This window comes from Halyomorpha halys, unplaced genomic scaffold (genome assembly GCF_000696795.3).
Source record: "Halyomorpha halys isolate HHAL.00 unplaced genomic scaffold, Hhal_1.1 Scaffold36.1, whole genome shotgun sequence".
NCBI lineage: Eukaryota > Metazoa > Arthropoda > Insecta > Hemiptera > Pentatomidae > Halyomorpha > Halyomorpha halys.
In genome coordinates, this window is record NW_027108624.1 from 667,151 (window position 1) to 686,485 (window position 19,335).

At 27.7% G+C, this 19,335-nt stretch overlaps 1 protein-coding gene across 7 annotated transcripts; it reads right to left on the minus strand.

Moving 5' to 3' along the window:
- Positions 1–28: 28 nt before the first annotated feature.
- LOC106686803 (DNA-binding protein Ewg) lies at positions 29–19,335 on the minus strand. 7 transcript variants are annotated; one of them, XM_014430341.3, is made up of 14 exons: positions 19,123–19,335; positions 18,309–18,439; positions 13,882–14,006; positions 13,672–13,788; positions 13,360–13,555; positions 12,421–12,533; positions 11,822–11,992; positions 11,095–11,127; positions 8,002–8,034; positions 6,246–6,395; positions 4,773–4,887; positions 3,929–4,026; positions 3,461–3,613; positions 29–2,658 (listed from the first exon to the last, which is right to left on the minus strand). In XM_014430341.3, exons 1-13 carry the CDS (start codon positions 19,182–19,184, stop codon positions 3,467–3,469), a joined length of 1,491 nt encoding a protein of 496 aa, XP_014285827.1. In that variant the 5' UTR covers positions 19,185–19,335; the 3' UTR covers positions 29–2,658; positions 3,461–3,466. The 7 variants fall into 7 exon arrangements, with proteins under 7 accessions (XP_014285827.1, XP_014285819.1, XP_014285860.1 ...); XM_014430333.3 differs by having other exon boundaries at positions 11,095–11,148; XM_014430374.3 differs by lacking the exon at positions 19,123–19,335 and adding an exon at positions 18,903–19,104 and having other exon boundaries at positions 11,095–11,148.

Genomic DNA, 19,335 nt, shown 5'->3' on the forward strand with positions numbered 1-19,335 from the left:
AATATCTTAAAGAAAGAAAAAAAGGACATCTTTGAAAATTAGAAATATTTAAAAAAAAAAAAAGTGATTACACACTTGTATTAGTATTGTCTCAATTGCATCGTGCACATGAATGTATATTTTAGGTATGATCATTCTCTTGAATTTTTCAAAAGTAATATTGTTTTTAACATTCAATGTAAGTTTGACAAATAAAAATATACATGAGGTTAAAAAACAGAACAAAGAACGAGAACAGCAATCTGATTTAATTAACAATAAATTTTAAAAATATTTTAATGAATGTTGAACAAAAATATTACTAATGACTCATTCTAATCATCAGGATGCATAATGGTATAACTTACATTTTTTCTATTGTGAATAATAAAACTAAAAGTGAATTGTTAATTATTTTATATAGGAAAGCTAATTTAATCTTATTATAGTAAAACACTAAAGCATGTTCCAAAAAAAAAAAAATTTAAATAAAATTTCAATAACATTTGTATAGTTGTCCATAGAAACGGAAAGTAAAAAAAAAACAAACATGATAATGTTTTTCCATTTCGGTATCGTAAACCAATATTACTTTTCAAAGAAAATTTAAGAACAATTGTGCATCTGAATTTCCTTATGATGAAGACCAGGCAGTACTGAGGAATTGGGAGTTTCAATGTATAAAACTGAGAGTTTAACTGTGCGATTATAAAATTACATGACTAGCTTTGAGGTATGAACTGCTATTTATAATAATAAAAAAATATTAGCTTCTTTCTGCCACAAGCTAAACTATATAGATAATTAAGGTTAACAAAAATTTAACCTTAAATTTCTAAATAAATGGGCTAGTGCTTAAACTCATCTATGTAAAAGTAGAAATAAAAATTTTAAAACAAACTAGAATTTAAATATACACAGGCATTAAAAAAAAAAAAAAAATGGAGTAACCATCTGAAATATCTACCACAGGCAAATAGTTTTAAATAAATTTTTTGTAAGAACATAATTAAGAATAAAATAATTCTGTTATAAGTAATCGTCAGATTAGTTATTTTATAAATATCACAAAGTCTTTATAATTTATATGAAAGAATGAATAGTGTTCAAGAAGAATTAAGAATTTAAACTTTACAAAAAATCAAGGTTTGTTCTCTCCTGCAAAAGAAGCATTGTTACACAGATTGAGAAATAATTTTATGTTTAGGGCTCTAACAACGTAAAAAAAATAACCAAAGCAATCACCTAATTAGTATTTTCGATTATCATTTTTGGTTTCTAAATAAAAACTGGATCATAAACAACAAGATAATTTTAGCTGATGTCTAACAATTTCTCACTTAATTTATTTATTTGTAATATTTCCATTCCAAATACCAAAACTTGTGAATTGTCAAATAAAATTTCTATGAATCATGCAACGAAAATGTTTGCATTAACAAAATTAATAAGTATATAAGACTGATATTTGTACATTTATAATAATGCAAACAATTAATAAATAAAGAAATTACTTATTCCAAAAATAATAAAATCACAGTCTATAGGTATTATAAAACGTACATTTCTTAATATCTGCAATAAATACTAACATAATTATGCGAGTAGAAGATGGTCGGGGTGCGGTCAGCAAAAATACAAAATTAAACAAAACTTATTTATTTGTGCTGATGTTTTAACCTGAAGGTCTGAAATTCAGGTTGAAACGTCGGCACAAATAAGTTTTGTTTATTCGTGATTTTTGCTGATCCTACCCCCGACCATCTTCTCTTATCAATCTACGGCCAACTATCAACACCTCATTATTACAATTATGCATCAAATAAAATTTTTATTTCTTCTGCAACAAAATATACACCTAATTTGAAAAATAAAATGTATTGTTAACCTTTAGATATTTTTCTTTGGTCCAAAAAATTTAACCGAAACAATATTCAGTTTTTTTTTTTCTACATATAAAATGTATATTTAGTCACAAAAAATTATTCTAAGGTTTGGTCATAATTTTAACCAAATTATATTTTTAATTTCTTATTACGATCAAATGGTTCGATCAAAAGTTTGACTAAAATTTGGCAGAAATAAAGTCTTACTGATAAATTTATTCAATTTCGATGATTATATCGTTCTAGTTTACAATTCGTGATTAACAAACATTCGTGTATAATACAGTAATAAATAATCAAGGGTATTGAAAATTCCTAATTAAAGTAATTTAGAAAAATATTTGGCTATGCCGTAAAAATAAAAATATACATAAATAGAAATTTAATTATCAATTATCGTTATAGTTTTTCATAATTCTATTTAACTAATACTGGACATGTATGAATCACTTATGTTTCCTAACCTCATCGTAATAATTTTGATCCAAATTTTATGCCAAATGTTAATGCCAAAATTTAAAATCATGCTATTTCACTTCACACTCATCGATTCACATATGGGGGCTATGCTATATTGGACAAAAATAGTAAATTACAAATACATATAAATTAAACTACAATTTTTGGCTTTATTATTTTGTACAATTATATCTATACAAGAACACTTATACAACATTATCATACAACAATATGACCATGTCTATTTATCAAGAAATACATTCAAAATATTCCTTATAAGACTTAATTCACTTTCTTCTTAATCACTATGACATTGCACGTTTAATGTTTATATCTGAAACAAAAATCGTGCCACTTATATCAGATAATTATATTATTTTTAAAAATTATTAAAATCCAGTCTTGTGGAATAGTTATATATGTAACTACAATTATTACTTCATTAAGTGGAAAATATATAAACTGTTTATTTCTGTGTATCAATTTTTTAAATTTTAATCTTGTATATAGTAGAACCTAGAACAATCTCTGTTCTACTAGTTAAATTTAAAATTAATGGAACCAACCAATGAAAGAGGGGCAGAAATTACTAATTTCTGATGGTGATGTTTCCAGAAATTCTACAAAACGTCATTTTTAGGATTACATTAAAAGAATATAAATAAAGAAAACAACAATTAATAATTATCAGTCAGTAATCATATAGGATATATACAAAGCATTACTTAGATACCTTTTTCAGCTTTCAGGAGAAATGGATTTTGACAAACAAAGAGTGAAAAGAAAGGGGATTTCAGGATAAAGTGATGAATCCCAATTACTATATTTAAATTCTTACAATAACTTAAACAATATTAATTTAAAAATATAAGTTGTTTCTAAACTTCAACAGTAATTTTGTGGATCAGGATGGGACAATTTGGGTCTAGTACCTTTTGATGTTGAGACCCGGTTAGGAAGTTCATACTGAATGTTTATCAGTTCCAGCATTTTAAAGCTATAAAATTTACTATTTTTGAAATAACCAATGAATAAGGCACAGACAGGTCCGTCTGTAATCTAGAGATTATTATTTTTATTTTGTCCATAGACATGGACAAAATAAAAACATTAAATTAATACTAAAAAATATTTACCTAATATCAGTCAATGCCTTTCTGAGAAGCATCTTTAAGTGAAAGCACTTGAAGGACTTGAGGCCCATCTCCTGTCGATACGACTATTTGGTGGGTCTTACTTCTGTCTACTTCGACTTCTCCAGCCATTCCCATCATTGCAGGTGTTACTACCTGTCCAAAATAAAGAGAATTTAAGAATATAAATTATTACAAAATAAAAGAAACAATAATACACAAAGCTATTTATAACAAAAACAAGATAAAAGACAAAGCAAAAATAAATCAAGAGTTTTATTTTTGATAAAAGAAATTAATTTATCAGATCTTACAAGTGCGAGTAACTAGTTTTAAGAATTGTTATAGATGAAGGTAATAGTAATAACAAAACTCCAAGACAATTACATAATTTGTCATTAATAGTTTCAATGAATTTATATCAGAAAAAAAAAAGGAAGAATATAAACACAAAAGAAAAAGTCCACTGACCTGTATTGTACCATCTCCACCAGCTTGGATATTTGCCACTACTGTTTGATACATGGATCCAGGAACTGTAATCATACCTGACACCGACACTGGATACCCTAAATAGAAAAAACAACTAATTGTTAGAAAACCTTAAAAAAAAAAAAAAAGGTATATATATATATTTGTTATACTGAGTTAAAATTTAATAAACATACACATATGGATTATAACTTACACTATACTACACTTAGAAATACGAACTTTCATCTTAAAAAACCTCAAACAAATATTCAGATAACCCTTCCGTAACTATTTGTAGCTGAAAAATCATATTCTATTAAAACAAATTTTTAATTTTCTTAAATTCAATTCAGTACTTCTCAAGGAAAGGAGAAATTTTTTTTATAAATAAAATTGAAGGTTTTACATTACAGGATACATAGAACCATTTATCGAACAAAACAGAATGAATAGCTTCGATCACCAGTTTTCATCCGTGACTACAAGGCCAATTCATTTAAGATTTGATACCTAATTCAATCAGAATGATGCTGATAATGTGACATTACTACCGACTGGTTTGAGATTTCATACAACATTTCAGCCATATAAAAAGATAGAGGAAAAAATAAAGTGTTTTTGAACCATAACACTAGAACTCAAAAAAAAAAAATTATAAATATATAATTTATTTCAAAAATTAATACTTTTACAGCCATGTACATAAATGTCAATCTTTAAAAACTACTACAGAAATAATAAACCATAGCATAACAATGCGTAACATCATTTATCTTAATTTGGGTAGAAAGAAATATAATTGGGTAAAATAATGAAGTCAAAAAATAAATTAATAACTAACCTGTTCCATCTTCGCCTTGGAGAATTATTTGCCCATCGTGGTCTTCAGTAACAGAATTCAGGTCAACGGTAACTGTTTCTGCCTCTCCACTACCATCACCATCGCCGGCATGTATCTGTATAAAAAAAAGCGTTGTTTTTATTAAAAGATACAAGTTCTGTATAAAAGAAAGCGTTGTTTTTATTAAAAGATACAAGTTCTGTATAAAAGAAAAGTATTGTTTGTATTAAAACTCCCAAACTATTTGAGGTTATTTAAACATAACTGTCTCATAATAAATAGTTTTAAGACTATTTAAGTTTTTCTTTGACCGCACTCGGACCATTATAACTATTCCTTATATTATAACATATATATAAATAATATTTTATCAATAATAAGAATAAGGATTTTACTCAACTTAGCAATACATCACAGTTTTTGAAAACCACCTTTAAACAAATTTTTGTCTCAAGGAGGGGATGAGGAATTTTTTGTGTTACATATTTAGGAACCTAATTTTGGAAAAAATAAATGTATGTTATTTTCAACATAGGTTTTTAATCAATATCTGCCATTGTATTTAATGTAAAATAATCTTCAAGGCTGGTTTATTTAATAATTTAAAAATATTTATTTGACAAAAAGCAATCTTTTTGTGGAAAATATGTGATGATAAAATTTTCCAGACTTGAGATATCAATAAAAACAGTTTTATGATTTTTTTTTTTTAAAGTAGAATAACCAAAAACATTTAGAACAAAATCGGTGATGGACCTCAGTCCATTCCCCCTTGTAAGTAAAGTTATAATGTAAACAGAATCCAATAATGTCAGATCAACAAATGCAGAGCAGAAAGATCAACAAATAATTACATTTTTTACCTAATTGCTTGGTACTTAAAACCAAGAAGCAGAATTTCATTGTATTAATTGTTAATAATTTACTTAAAAGAGAGAAATGTAGGAGTTAACAGAAATAATTTCATAATAAGTATGTCAAGAGAATGAATTTCTTTAACCATAATTTTAAGTTTGCACCCAACTAATAGTGGTACTCAAGTTTGTGAAAGTCCCAATAAAGGGTATGGAAAGAATATGGAGCCTTGTTTGCTAAGGTTAGAAAGTTCTGTTTAGAATGAATGACTGAAAAGGAATAATTTAATGGATAAGCTTTTAATATTGTTTCTTTGTTTGTAATTAGTTTTTCTAAATTGTGTAACAAGTCTAGTTTTTGCATTTCTGGTTTATAATAATATTAAAATAAAAACTTTGTTTAAAGAGTAATGCGCATTATAGTTTCTATAACACCAGACAAATAAAGTCGATCCACATCAGGTAATATCACGTAAATATTCTATTATTAGATTGGATGCAATGCAATCCACTTACTTTTCTTTACATTATATAGGTAATCAAAACATAATAAAATATATACACCAAGTAAAGTTAAAGTATCATTTAAATACATAAATAAATAAATGAGCTTGCTTACCGTAGCAACACCTTGAACATGAGCTGTTGTACCATCCGGAAGAGTTATAATTGGATTATTAGGATCAACTTGAATAATAGAAACGGTTCCATCTGGATTGGTAATAGTTTGCAATACAGCTGTCGGAACGATTTCTGAGCCAGCTGTCACCTGCAGAGACAATTAAAATAATTAAAATTGGGAAAATCTAACATTGAATATCATCTAAAAATACTTAAATTAGTCTATGATTCATAAACACGATATACAATAGAATATGATCAAATTGATAAACTGTTAACAAGTTGAGAACAGTATTCAAGAAGGAAAAAAAAATGGATTGATAACTAGAATTTTCATGACCAAGAAGATATGAAGAATAATTCATTCTACAAGTTTTGAAATAATTATTATAAATAACAATTTTCATTTAGCATTTGTTACGAAAGTTAAAAAAAAAAATTTACAAACCACTTAGGATTCAATTTAGAGTTTTCAAAAGAATGATGTAGAAACTTGAAGACTATAGACCAGTGGTTCCCAAACTCTTTTGTCCTACCGCTCCCTTTTCAAGATATTACTTAACTACTACTATATTACTTAGCGCCCCCCAGAAATTAATTTTTTTAAAATTTTATTAGCAATTAGTAGATTTATATATTTTAATGTTTCTACCTTTTTCATAAAATACATCAAAGAAACGTGTAAATTAGAAATATTGAAGTCGCTCTATTTTCAACAGCAGTAATATTGTTGACCTTGATAACTTGTAGTTATTCATTGACCCCCTGATTCGCTGCAGCGCCCATCAGGGGGCAGTGGTGCCCACTTTGGGAATATTTATTTAAGAATATTATTGTGAGTAGTTTTTGAGAATAGGAAGGTTGACAATATATATATATAGGTATAGAGAAAACAACCATTATATAGAAATATAATGAACCTGCATACAAATCTACCAATAGTTTCAACTTGATATCAGTAAAAATTAAAATTTTTAAAAACACTAATGAATTCTAATAAAAAATTTGATTAGTACTTTTAAAAACTTCTAGGAAAATATTTCAAATTATAAACTTCCAAGATTCTGATATCTCTGATTAATCAAAATAGTTTTTTTTTTAAAAAATGATAACTAGATTAAAATTATTTTTGTAACTGAACCTATTTTTGCAACTATGCAAAAAAATTATATCAAAAATGAATAAATAAATATATAAGCACACCTAACAGCACAATATAACCTGATGTCGTATTTTTTCACTAAAAACTGACCCAGAGAAAAATGAATAGAACTGAGAGATCAAGAAAATATTGTTCATACGAGAAAGAAAATTATAAATACATGATATAACAGCAAGGAATCAATAAAAAAACACTAAAAATTATAAAAAATTCTCTATAAGAACAATTAAAACTGCATTACACATATACATATTTTCATATACTCAAGTAATCATTACACAGTGGATGCTACTACTTTCTGATTTCTTATTCATGTCACGAAAGGATTTTTTTGTTTCTGATACTCCTTTCTTCACAAATTATAACTAACCACAATGTATGATGAATAAACAACCCCAGCAGTTTCAATCTTATTCACATTGACGATAACATCGTTCAGCTCAAAGAGTATAGACTTCGTAATTTTCTCAGATTATTTCATCAGACATTATTGAAATTATCCATTATTTAAAAATGCACTTAGAAGAGATAACATTAACTCTTATAGAGATAAGCATTTTTAATAGCTCCTCTACAAAACCATTTTACTTACTTGAGTATACTTAGCATCTTCATCCTCTGTCAGCTACATAATAAAACAAAATTAATAATATTTTGTTTGATATTTCACTAGTATCTCATTAATTAACTAATGATTTAAATATATAAAACGGTGGAGTTAATGTAAAGAAATTTGAACACGATTTTTTAAAAATTTGTTTAGTAATTATAAATGCACAAAGTGAACGGAATGATACAAATCATTATTATTTTGAGAATTTGGGAAAAGAAAAAATTAAATCATGAAGATAGTTCTTTAAGAATAACACCTAAAATATAGTTGAGGGGGGGGGATAATCGTATAACTAATTTTTTTCTAGTAATTATAGCAATAAGAGTGAGTGGAGTAGCTTAGTATTGGGCAAGGCACAGAACTCTAAACTCTGAGGACCAGGTCGAATAGGGCTGCGGTAAACAACAACTTATTTATTCTATTACATCATCTACAAATTCACTTAGGGTAGAAGGACCCTTCAGACATACTTAGTCTGTGTATATATAAACACAGCAACCATAATCTGTTTATACAAAATATAGTACAAGCAACCTAATGTCATCTCTGTATATTTAGACACAGCAACCAAATATACAATTAACTTCTACATACACTGAATTTTGACAATTATTTCAACCTAATATATATCAAATCTTAACTCCATAGTTGCTATGCTAGCTCCTTCATCCGCCTTTTTTAGTTTTTATCAATATTTCTTCAAAAAATGTTGGTGATCTTCCTATTATCTACTCTTCGTGATGGTTTTTCGCCAAGACAGGAGGTACGCTCAGAATAAGTAATAAATTCCAAGTGATGAAGGGATTTGTTTGTTCAGAAGAATTAAATTTCCAATCTTTGGCTAATCAGATTCCCAGAAAATAGTTAAAGTAATAGCTAATGGCCAAAATCAAGACATTTTCCAGCAACTATCAGAGCATATTTCTACTTAACTGTTTAGCCAAAGTGGCTGAAAAAATAATCAAAACTAGATAGCTTAACTTCATAGAGAATAACAGGATATTATCTAACAACCAGCATGGCCTCGGGTTAGATCACTGGATAATAACACAGCTTGCAAAAGTAATACAGTATTTCTTATAATTTTAATCTTAATAAGCATACAGGAGGTACGAACCTTCCCTAATTGATGTGGAGGGTGTAGATAGGGAATGGCACCAAGGTCTTCTTTTTAAGCTTATAAATGCCAATTTTCCAAAATAATTAATTTTTATAATATGTAGGTATTTAAGCCAATTTTATGTCTTATTAAATCATGAAAATTTCTATTATAAGCAGATAATCACTGGAATTCCACAAGGATCATTTTTAGATTCAGTTCTTTTTAATATATTTTTTTGATAGTACAGCAAAATTAATATTACATTATATGCAAATGATGCAGCTCTCTACATTTCTTTATACAAAGTTGATACCATGGCCAATTACTAAACCATTGCAATAGAAAATTGCATGCTATAATATTTGAAAAATAAAAACAAATGAGGATAAAACTCAAGTTATCTCATTCACTAATGGGAGACATGACATGGACAGCGAGGTTAAGTTAAAAGTACAGCCAGTGGAATGGAAAAAACCCCTGAAATATCTTGGTTTGACCTAACACTCTAAATTATCTTTAACAAAACACATAAATAATCGAGTTTCTGCTAATGAATATTAAGTCAGGCTTAAAACTGGGTAATAAGGAACTAATATATAATTTAATCATTAGACCTATTTTGCTCGTCGCATATGCAATATGGTCAAAATACTTTTACCATGAGATTTGTTGAATCCTTTCCTAGAAGAACATCAATAATACACATACATGAAGTTCTAGATATACCAAAAATCAAAGGATATGTTTTAAAGATTGAAATAGAATTTTTTTAATCCTGTAATTATCGTTCATATATACATACCAACACAATAATAAATTATTCCTGTGATGATTAAAGTTATAAAAAACACAAGCATAAAAGGGTGAAACTTGTGACATATTTGGTTTCATTTTATTTTCCAAAGTTAAATGTTTGGTGTTGTTAAATTCTGCTTAATATCAGAATGTATTACCTACTAGTATTTTAATTAAATTAGAATTTGTAAATATATAGAGGTACAAATAAGTTTCTGCCATTTTCTATCCAAAACTTATTGTGAAACAATGATACATTATTTTTTATTGTCCATTACTAGCTTCCATCCATCTTCCTGACAGCGTTCAAATACCAAATCGGAAGAATTTATTATTTTATGAGACTATCCATGAATCAAACTAATTTTTAGTGTCTTCATATGACTTAAAGTGCTGCTCAGACAGATCCTGTGCCATCAACAGGAGCAAGTGAAAATCAGAAGGACTTCCCAATTAAGTGTTTCCAAATAGGTTTTGACCAGCATGCGGACAAGCACCATCATATAGTGGAATAAGTTTGCCGCGTCTGGAGTAGTAATGGGCATGTTCTTCCTTCAGTGCTTGGCCCAATCCTATTAACTGTGTTCAGTAAAAATCTCCAGTAGTGGTTATACTCAGTTTAAGCAACATATAATACCAGATTTATATTGAAGACTAGCTAGCAAGTGGTGATTTTTGGTCACCTCTTATTGATTTAAAGTACCTTCATTACAAGTTTATTAAAAATAAAACTCATTTTACAAATATAATTAGTTTTACTTGTAGAAATCAGAATTGCATCCTTATAAGGATAATTAAGATTTTAAAAATTCTATGTACTGAACTTCCTTGAATCAGTTGTAAAATTTCATTGAAATCATTCTTTTACTTTCAACATTTACTAACATATAACAACACAGAAGCTACAAACTATTCATCACAAACTACAACTTCAACATCTAAAGACAATGGTCGAGGGACCTATGTCGTTACAACTACCTCGCTGATTAAACAAATATTTTTTAAATGAATAACTAAAGAAGATAGTAAATATAAATTTTTTTTCAAAATAATGAACAATTAAACATTTTGAGATATATACAAATATATCAGTAGCATTATTCGATATTAATAATATATTCTTTTAATCACACAGAAAATATAATAATCATGATAATAAGTGAGCGACCACATACCCCAATAAGTCCTGCATTCAGATCCTTTAGGCTCTGCATATATGTTGAGGAAAACAAAAGAAGAAAAAAAAAGTTTGCATATTATAACTTTGTCAATGAAAAATCAATAAATAGTTCAATTATACAGGCAAAATTACTTATTTACTATGTTTTAAAAATTTAACCCTCCATATGCATGTAATGCGATATGTAAACAGCACATGCAATGATGCAAGAGATTAAACTATAAGGTTTTTTATCCCTATCCCACAGGGGTAAAAAAAAAAAAAAACTGTCCCAGTTTTTAGACCTATTAACATTTTATATTTATACAATGTTGAAACAGAGAAGAAGTAAATATAAGATAATGAATTATACATACAGATGATTGATTGTATGTGAATTTCTAGGAAATGGCCAGGACTGCGGAGAAATATTTCTCAACTATTTTTTATTGACTATAAAAAATAGTTGACCTTCCGCTTCATTTAAATAAAATAATGAAGACTCAATTATATTTTTATTCAAATATGAATGATCTTAAAAAATGAATGAATTAATAACTTATATTACTAGTATGAGAGACGTGAGATTTTAACTGCAATTTCTTATTACTATAATAAGATAATGGAATGACTACATTTCTCAGATTGGTAGCATGTGCTGTAGAGTTTAAACATAATTTATAAACAGCAATATTACAGCATATTTAATCATATTTTTTTGTAAAGATTTTGAACTATGTTACCTGATGTGAGTGAAGCGGGCTCGCATGATTGGGAGATAATTTTATTCTTTTCACATCATGATGATCTAAATCTTCCGTACTACTATCATTAAAAGCAGGTAATAAGTCTTCCCTTCCATGATACTTGTAACAATTTATTACAATTTGTCTAAGTGCGTGGGTCCAAGATGTCTAAAAAAAAAAATTTTTTTTCTTCATTGTTAACTGATTAATTTATATTTTGAAAGTATAATATAGTTTCAAGGATCATCTCATCTTTAATTTATATTATGATAAAGACAAAATTGTCAATATAAAAAACAATAATTAAATAAAAATACTATTGTAAGAGCAACATAACGAAGATGGGATGAGATATAAATGCTACTTAATTATATATTTAAACATATTTTTTATTAATTTATTTTTAAAGAATAAATATATTTCAATCCTAATGAGATATAAAAAACAAAAACAATGATAAAAATGTTATACAACAATTGAAATTAAATTTTCATAACAAAGTAAATCATTATTAAACTGAAATAAAAGTTGTTATACAATGTTATATACGAAATGTAATAATAATAATAATGTAATATTTTTTGTTCTTAAATTACCTTCTGTTTTTCATCACAAGACCTTGCATCCATTCGGACATTGGCCCATGGCAAGTCTTGAGGCCACCAAGGAGGTTTGGTACTTTCTCGACCCCATCCTGGCTTTCCATTACCTGAAATGATAGATAATTTTCAAAAATAATAATTATTTAATTTTTGAAATGGAATATTCAAAATGTACAACCAATTAAAAAAATGGTGAAAGTAGATTACTGTCATGTCTCTTATTATCAGATTAATTCACCTGGTTTGCCTACAGATTGCATCAGTCAAGGCAAAGAATAATGCCCATTGCTGTCCCTACTTCTAATTCAACTCTCGTCGCAGATTAGAGTCAGATTGTTTTATTAGGCCCAATAACACACAAGATGCATTGATATATCATTATTACAGATTATATTGCCCAAATAACAAAAATTAATATATATTGTAAGAAAATGTCATAGAGAAAACTGAGATGATGCAATGATGCACGACAAAGCCTTTTAAAACATATGATAGGGAATGAGCACTAATAATATTTTCAAACAAGCTGAAATAAGGATTAATAAATAATATTAAAACATTACCATTTTGTTATTTTAACATTCTTTAGTAAAGAGTTGTTTATATTTTTATCCCTACATTATATTATTTGTAAAAATAAAATTTAATTAATTTATATCAATATCAAATATTATTGAACTAATGAGATTATAGGTCATTAAATTTCTTGAACATGTATAGTAATGGATTTTTTTTTTTTAAGCAAATTTAAATCCTATAGTGATTGTACAGTTTGTAAGTTTATTCGGTAGGTACATTCTCTCGTGGACATGGGCACTCTCCTAAATAATACAAGGAAACAAGACTAAATAATATTTAGCATGTTTTTGGAACTAGTATCGTCTATTAAAATGATATAATAAATAAAAAAATATGTAATATAAATACACTTACCGGTGGAAAACTTGAGCATTAACGGTATAAATGCTCTTAATTGGGCTTGCGTCATCTTCTCAACAGGCGTCGGTATCCCATCAATGACTAGAGGAGGAAGTTCATAAAGACTAGGATCCTCCTGGGCTGGGGCTGGCGCCTGTTCACTGAGAGCAGTCTCTAGCTCACTTAAGATTGCCGTTCTCAGGTTTTTAATCTTAAAAACAAATTATAATTGAATAGAAGAATTTAATTTCCTCATCATTACAGCTATGAACAAAATAATTTTTATTTAAAAAAAAAAAAGTATATATTCTAATTATAAAAACTTACAACATCTTCGAGAGGTTTAGCACCAAAACACTTAAAAGCACCATTGGGCTTGCCTGGTGTTGCAACAACAACAACAGCTTGTTGTCCAACTCTAGTAGCAAGCTCATCAATTGTGTACTGTAAAAAAATAAAGGATGCATATGTATAAAACTAAATAGACAATAAAATAGTATTGCTTTCATAAAAATAATTTTAACACATGAAACTCACACTTAATTTTCTAAGAAGTCGATTATGTTGTCTCTTCCTAATGGAAGGATTAGTTTCGAATACGTGGGGCCGTTTTCTCTTTTTAGTAGAAACAATGGCTGCTGCGGCAGCTAAACCAGCAGGACCTACAAAGAATATTACAACAAATCAAATTTAATATAAATATGCCAAATTAATGGAAATTATACTTCTCTTAGTAATGATTATGGAATAGATACCACTGTGTTAAGGCCAGTTAGTTATGCTTAATTCGGAGAAGTTAATAACAATATATTATTTTATCAAATAATAATTTAATGACAACACAATGCAACAAAGTTAAAGAAAGAAGGGTTAAGTGTAAACTGTGTTGCTCAACATTAACTATTGACAAATACAACCACACACCTTTGATATTATTTCATTCATGACTTTTCTTCAATTTGAATAAATTGATATTCATAATTGATGGCAATACAATAAATTAGTATAATTTGACAGAAATAGAAGACATTTTTTATAAAATAAAAAAATAAAAATAAAAACCTAAAACAATGCCTACTATCTTCAGTAAGGTTGAAATAAATCATCTGAATAAGTATATTAGTACTGGTATCTGGTTGGGAAACTAGTTCGGCAAGAGGGCCTCGCGGTCCTTTTTGCCAGCATCTGGCAGCTACTTTTCTGTTGTAGCCGCATACTAACCAAGGTGGGAGTGTCAATATTCATAGTTTTATTCTCAGGACTGCTGAGAAATAAATATTAACTGCTCGAAGTGGGAATCAAAACCACAGCGTTCTTAAGCGGATGATCTGAGACCTACGCCCCAACCTGCATGGCTGTCATGTCCCCTTTGTTTAGCTCAAGTTTTTTTTTGTTTCTTTCTAGATTTAACTTCGTCAACTTAGCTTAATTTTTCAAATATTCGATTTAATTTTCAACTAGACTCTTCCAAAAACTAGGTCCTGCTGAACAGGTTTTCAATGATTATAATTTAATACCAGTATCATGTAACTATCAATATGTACCTTCTAATTTGTTAAATAGACACCAATACACTAATAAATATTGGACTAAATATCAGAACATCGTTAAAAATTTATATTTTATAAATATTAATTTCAATTTATATTAAGTTGAATGCGAATTGAAGATTGAGAAGTTAGAACTGAACAGAAATAAATTTAATAATATATCTTAAGACAAAAAAATACTTTTTACATGTTGGACTTGTCTTATTTATGGCAAAAAATATTTTCGGAAATTTTGGCACTTATTTCTTTTTCAAGGGGAGCTCTTTAATTGTTGCTGTTTCATAGACATAAATTATCTATTTTGTAGAGACAAAATATCTGGCTACTTCATTTTATAATCAATAATTTTTTCCTACGTATTATGCTTTTTAAAAAAACTGAATTCAAGAGAAATAGTAATTTATCTACCAAGTAATAATAAGCAAAATTAGAATTTAATTTAATTTTTTTAATATTTTTTAAAAGTAAAACAAGATCAGATAATATTCTTCAAAACATCTTAGCAAACAATTATTATAAGATGCTTACTTTTTTTTAAATTACTTGATAGATATTCACTGCTGTCATAGAACACCAATTTTATTTTTAACCTTACTTACTTAAAAAATAGTCACGATAACTAAGTGAGATGTTGAAAAATTATTTAAACAAGAAAATGAAATAAAAATCAATCACAAAATAAGGCAAGATTATATTTATACTGATTCTTTGGAAAGTAATAGAAAGAAATAGTAGAAGAGGATAACAAAATTTAATTGTGATTTTTAAGCAGAGTTCTATGAAATATGGAATAAAATTTAATGATTTATCTAAGTTGAACTATACCAGTGATTACAGAATTATTATAATTAAAGAAAAAGTAACATTAAATTTTATATGCTTTAAGTATCATTACTAGGCATCAATATTCTGTTTGTTTTTTATTAAATTATAAGCTCTGAACAATTACATTAAGTTTCACATAAAAACTTCAGAATCTATTTATCACTTCAATTAATAATGCTACGCAATACTATAAGTTTGTATTGTGCTTCTTAATTTCTCTCTCTTCTACATGTTGACACAATTATATTTATTAACTATAATGTTCTTTCATTTCAATTAACTGTGAATGTGATAATACAACTTCGTGTGGTGCTTCAATTTCAAACTTTATAATAAGTTATTAGAGTTTCAATTAAATCATAAAGTATACTCCAGAAATAAGAAATTTATAATAAATTATTGGTATTTCAACTAAATTATTTGTTTATTTTTAATCAAACTTATTCTTCTTAACTGAACTCTTTCCCCCTCTTTGGTGCAAAAAATAACATTATTTCTACCATATATACTTATTTACACACAGTGAAGCAGAAAACTTAATAGAAGAAAACACCCAAAAATCATATATCCACCCTTGGGCAGAAATGGGATATATAACAACTCATAATGACTTGGTTTAGTCATTCATTTTCAAAAAATATAAGTTTTTACATAAAACTTTAACATGATCGGTAATTTATAAAAAAAAGATCAATGTTTGCATATCATTATTGACTTAAAATGAATTCCTTAACAAGCTGCTAAAAATCTTATTTTTTAGAGTGCTAACATTATAAATAAAACAACACTATAATATTCCAAATAAAATGTTAGGGTTGGATAAATGTTAATTTACAACAATTGCAAATTAATCTAAAGATATAAACATGAAATAGAGTAAACTTTCAACAATTCACTAATCAAATGCTTAGTAAATAGTTTAATAAGTTAGCTAGAGGTAGAATTTTATATGCTTAAAAATTTAAGTTATGTTTATAAAGTCTTACAAACATTATTAAATTCATTCAAATATGTCTCAAACATTTTCATCTAAAATAATAAATTAAACACAAATATTTAATTATCACAGAAGGAACACTGTCATAAATTTGAAAGTTCTTACATTCTACTTTTATGACAGCAGACCGAAATTTAGTTTCTTGTGTAGTTTGTGCCACACAAGTAACAACCATTTCAAAGATTCACCCTGATGCTGATATTTCGATAAGGACATCTTAATAAATCTTTTCCTAAATAATTAACTTTCTATGGCTTTGGCTTTATCTACTAATTAAAATTATTCACTATCAACTCGGGTAAAAATATGAAAAATCTATTTTATTTAAAAGTTTTCACAAAAAGGAGGGTTCCAGTCAGTGGAGTAATCAAAACAAATAAGTAAAACATTTTATTTTTATTATTTATCTGCAAACTTCACTCATTTGTATCCATTACTCCATTGACTGTACCTCCACTATCTTCACCTCATAATAAATCTACATTCAACAATAGACGCATCATTATGAAAGAAGTATAACGAAATATAATGAAACTATTTGCTGGTAGGATTTTAAATGTTTTTAAAGTCTATATTAAATTCCTAATTATGAAATCAACAGTACCAGTTCACAAGTGTCATTATAACATGGTGGGTCAGGCATGTACTAACTATAAGCACACAATACTCTATTGCAGACGGTTATAACCTACAAAAAAAATAACTACAGCTTTAATTGGATCGCAGCTGTCGACTTTCGTTTATTATTTCCGCTTAAGGGATAAATAATCCCTCAAAAGATCCTTTTAAGTTAAGCTCGAGGCCTTTATTTCCTCAAATCAGTTACAAATGAAAACCAAGATCTAACTCTGTGTGAGTAATCATGTTGGACACTAGTGAACATGTAACAAATACTAAGTACAAAGTTTTAATAGGAAACGTAAATAGAAAAATATTGCCATAAAAGCAATAATGAAAATAATAAGAATGATATAATCAATAACTCATATGACAGATAGATGATGTCTAATTCACAGCAAAATATTTCATCAGAAAATTAACTAAGCCTAATTAGAATGAAATCATCTCATCATAACAAATTTTTAAAAAAATACTTAACGGATATAGACGCCCAGTTAATTATAAACATAACTTTGAATATAGTTAACAGAAGATTAGAATAAACACTAAGTAACAAGAAGTACATAAACACTAAGCTATTGGTGATGATCAAACAAATATCACTTTAATCAATATAAAATAATGAAATTCTTTAATAACAATGAACTTCATAACAAATTTTTAATCTTAGTAAATTTCATGCAATTATAACTAATCTAAAAAATCAATAAACAATATTGAAAATAATTTCATAAAATAATAAATACAGTTGTTTTATTGAACATAAATATATTAAAATGTTAAAAACTACAATGGATAAATTAAAAAATGCCTTTCTAATGAAATAATTCAATAATCCTCAGATTCCTTTTTGGGGAAGAATTTAAGATATGAGTTAAGTTCACAATATAGAAATTATTAAAAATTAATAGCTACCAATGCACAAATAATATCAAATTTTTGTTGAAATATAAAAGCTACAAAACAAATACCTGCAGCAGCTAACTGAGCAGTAATTTCAGAGTTGTGGAGGGCAACCGACATAAGATCCTCTTCACCACCAGTTTCTTCGCCACAATCTCCATAATCAGAGAGATCTCCTTCGCCTCCACTCCCTTCCATCCTAAACCCCTCATATACATGAATGATACTTCAAATAATAATCAATATATATAAATGAGAAACACAAAAAATTGTTCAAGCACTACAAAAACAAATTTAATTCAAGCAAAATATCTTGTGTAAGACAAAACATATTTCAAATTTAATCTTAATTTTTGGCCATGAAAACCTTGGAAAACTATAAGATATTTTAACTTAACGTTGTCAAGAGGGGCCATCAACTGAGCATAACCTCAGTTCCACTCATGCAGGTTACTTCAAACAACTTTTAACACAGCTATGGTATTACAAGAAGCAAGATAATTCCTAAGATAGTGTACGACTGCGTACGCACCTGCGTGTGAGCTCTTAATTTAAAAGGGATTCATTAAAGTACACCAGAAAACAACGAGGTTTAGTAACAACCCTTTATTCAAACAATTAACAACTCAACCACCCGAGTCCCGTAATATAAGTAGGCATACTTCCTTTCTTCTCAAGTCACCCATGTTTATCGATTGATAACACATTTTAGTCCCAGCCAAAGGCCATATATATGGGTCGCCATGTTGTTAGAGTTTGCGCATACAACACTTTATGCCTTCGCGCACTTCATTTGTGCGCAATGAAATTCAAGTTCTACCAGTTTTATAAAGATGTCAGACGGAACGTGCAGAGCTTGTATCAAAAAGTTTTTTGACTTACATTTCTAGCTGAAAAGCAGCAATCTTTCCACCCCTATCTACACTAGTGCCCATCAACAACATAATTTTCTTGACAGTGTTGCCACTACTTGACTGTCCAGTTGAAATTTCAACATTTTTCTCGATACTCCTTTGATGCCCAATAATTATTCCAACTATGTTGTAAGGATTGTCTTGCTTTCGTTTCGTTGAGATTTTTATTGCCAAACAATAT

Bases quoted from the DNA above. Each gene is read 5' to 3' on its own strand.
- LOC106686803 (XM_014430333.3), bottom strand. From the start codon at position 19,184: ATGTTGTTGATGGGCACTAGTGTAGATAGGGGTGGAAAGATTGCTGCT. The intron at 13,789-13,881 runs GTGAGTTTCATG...ATTTTTTTACAG, and splicing joins GACTTCTTAGAAAATTAAGT to TACACAATTGATGAGCTTGC. The intron at 12,534-13,359 runs GTAAGTGTATTT...CTATCATTTCAG, and splicing joins AATGCTCAAGTTTTCCACCG to GTAATGGAAAGCCAGGATGG.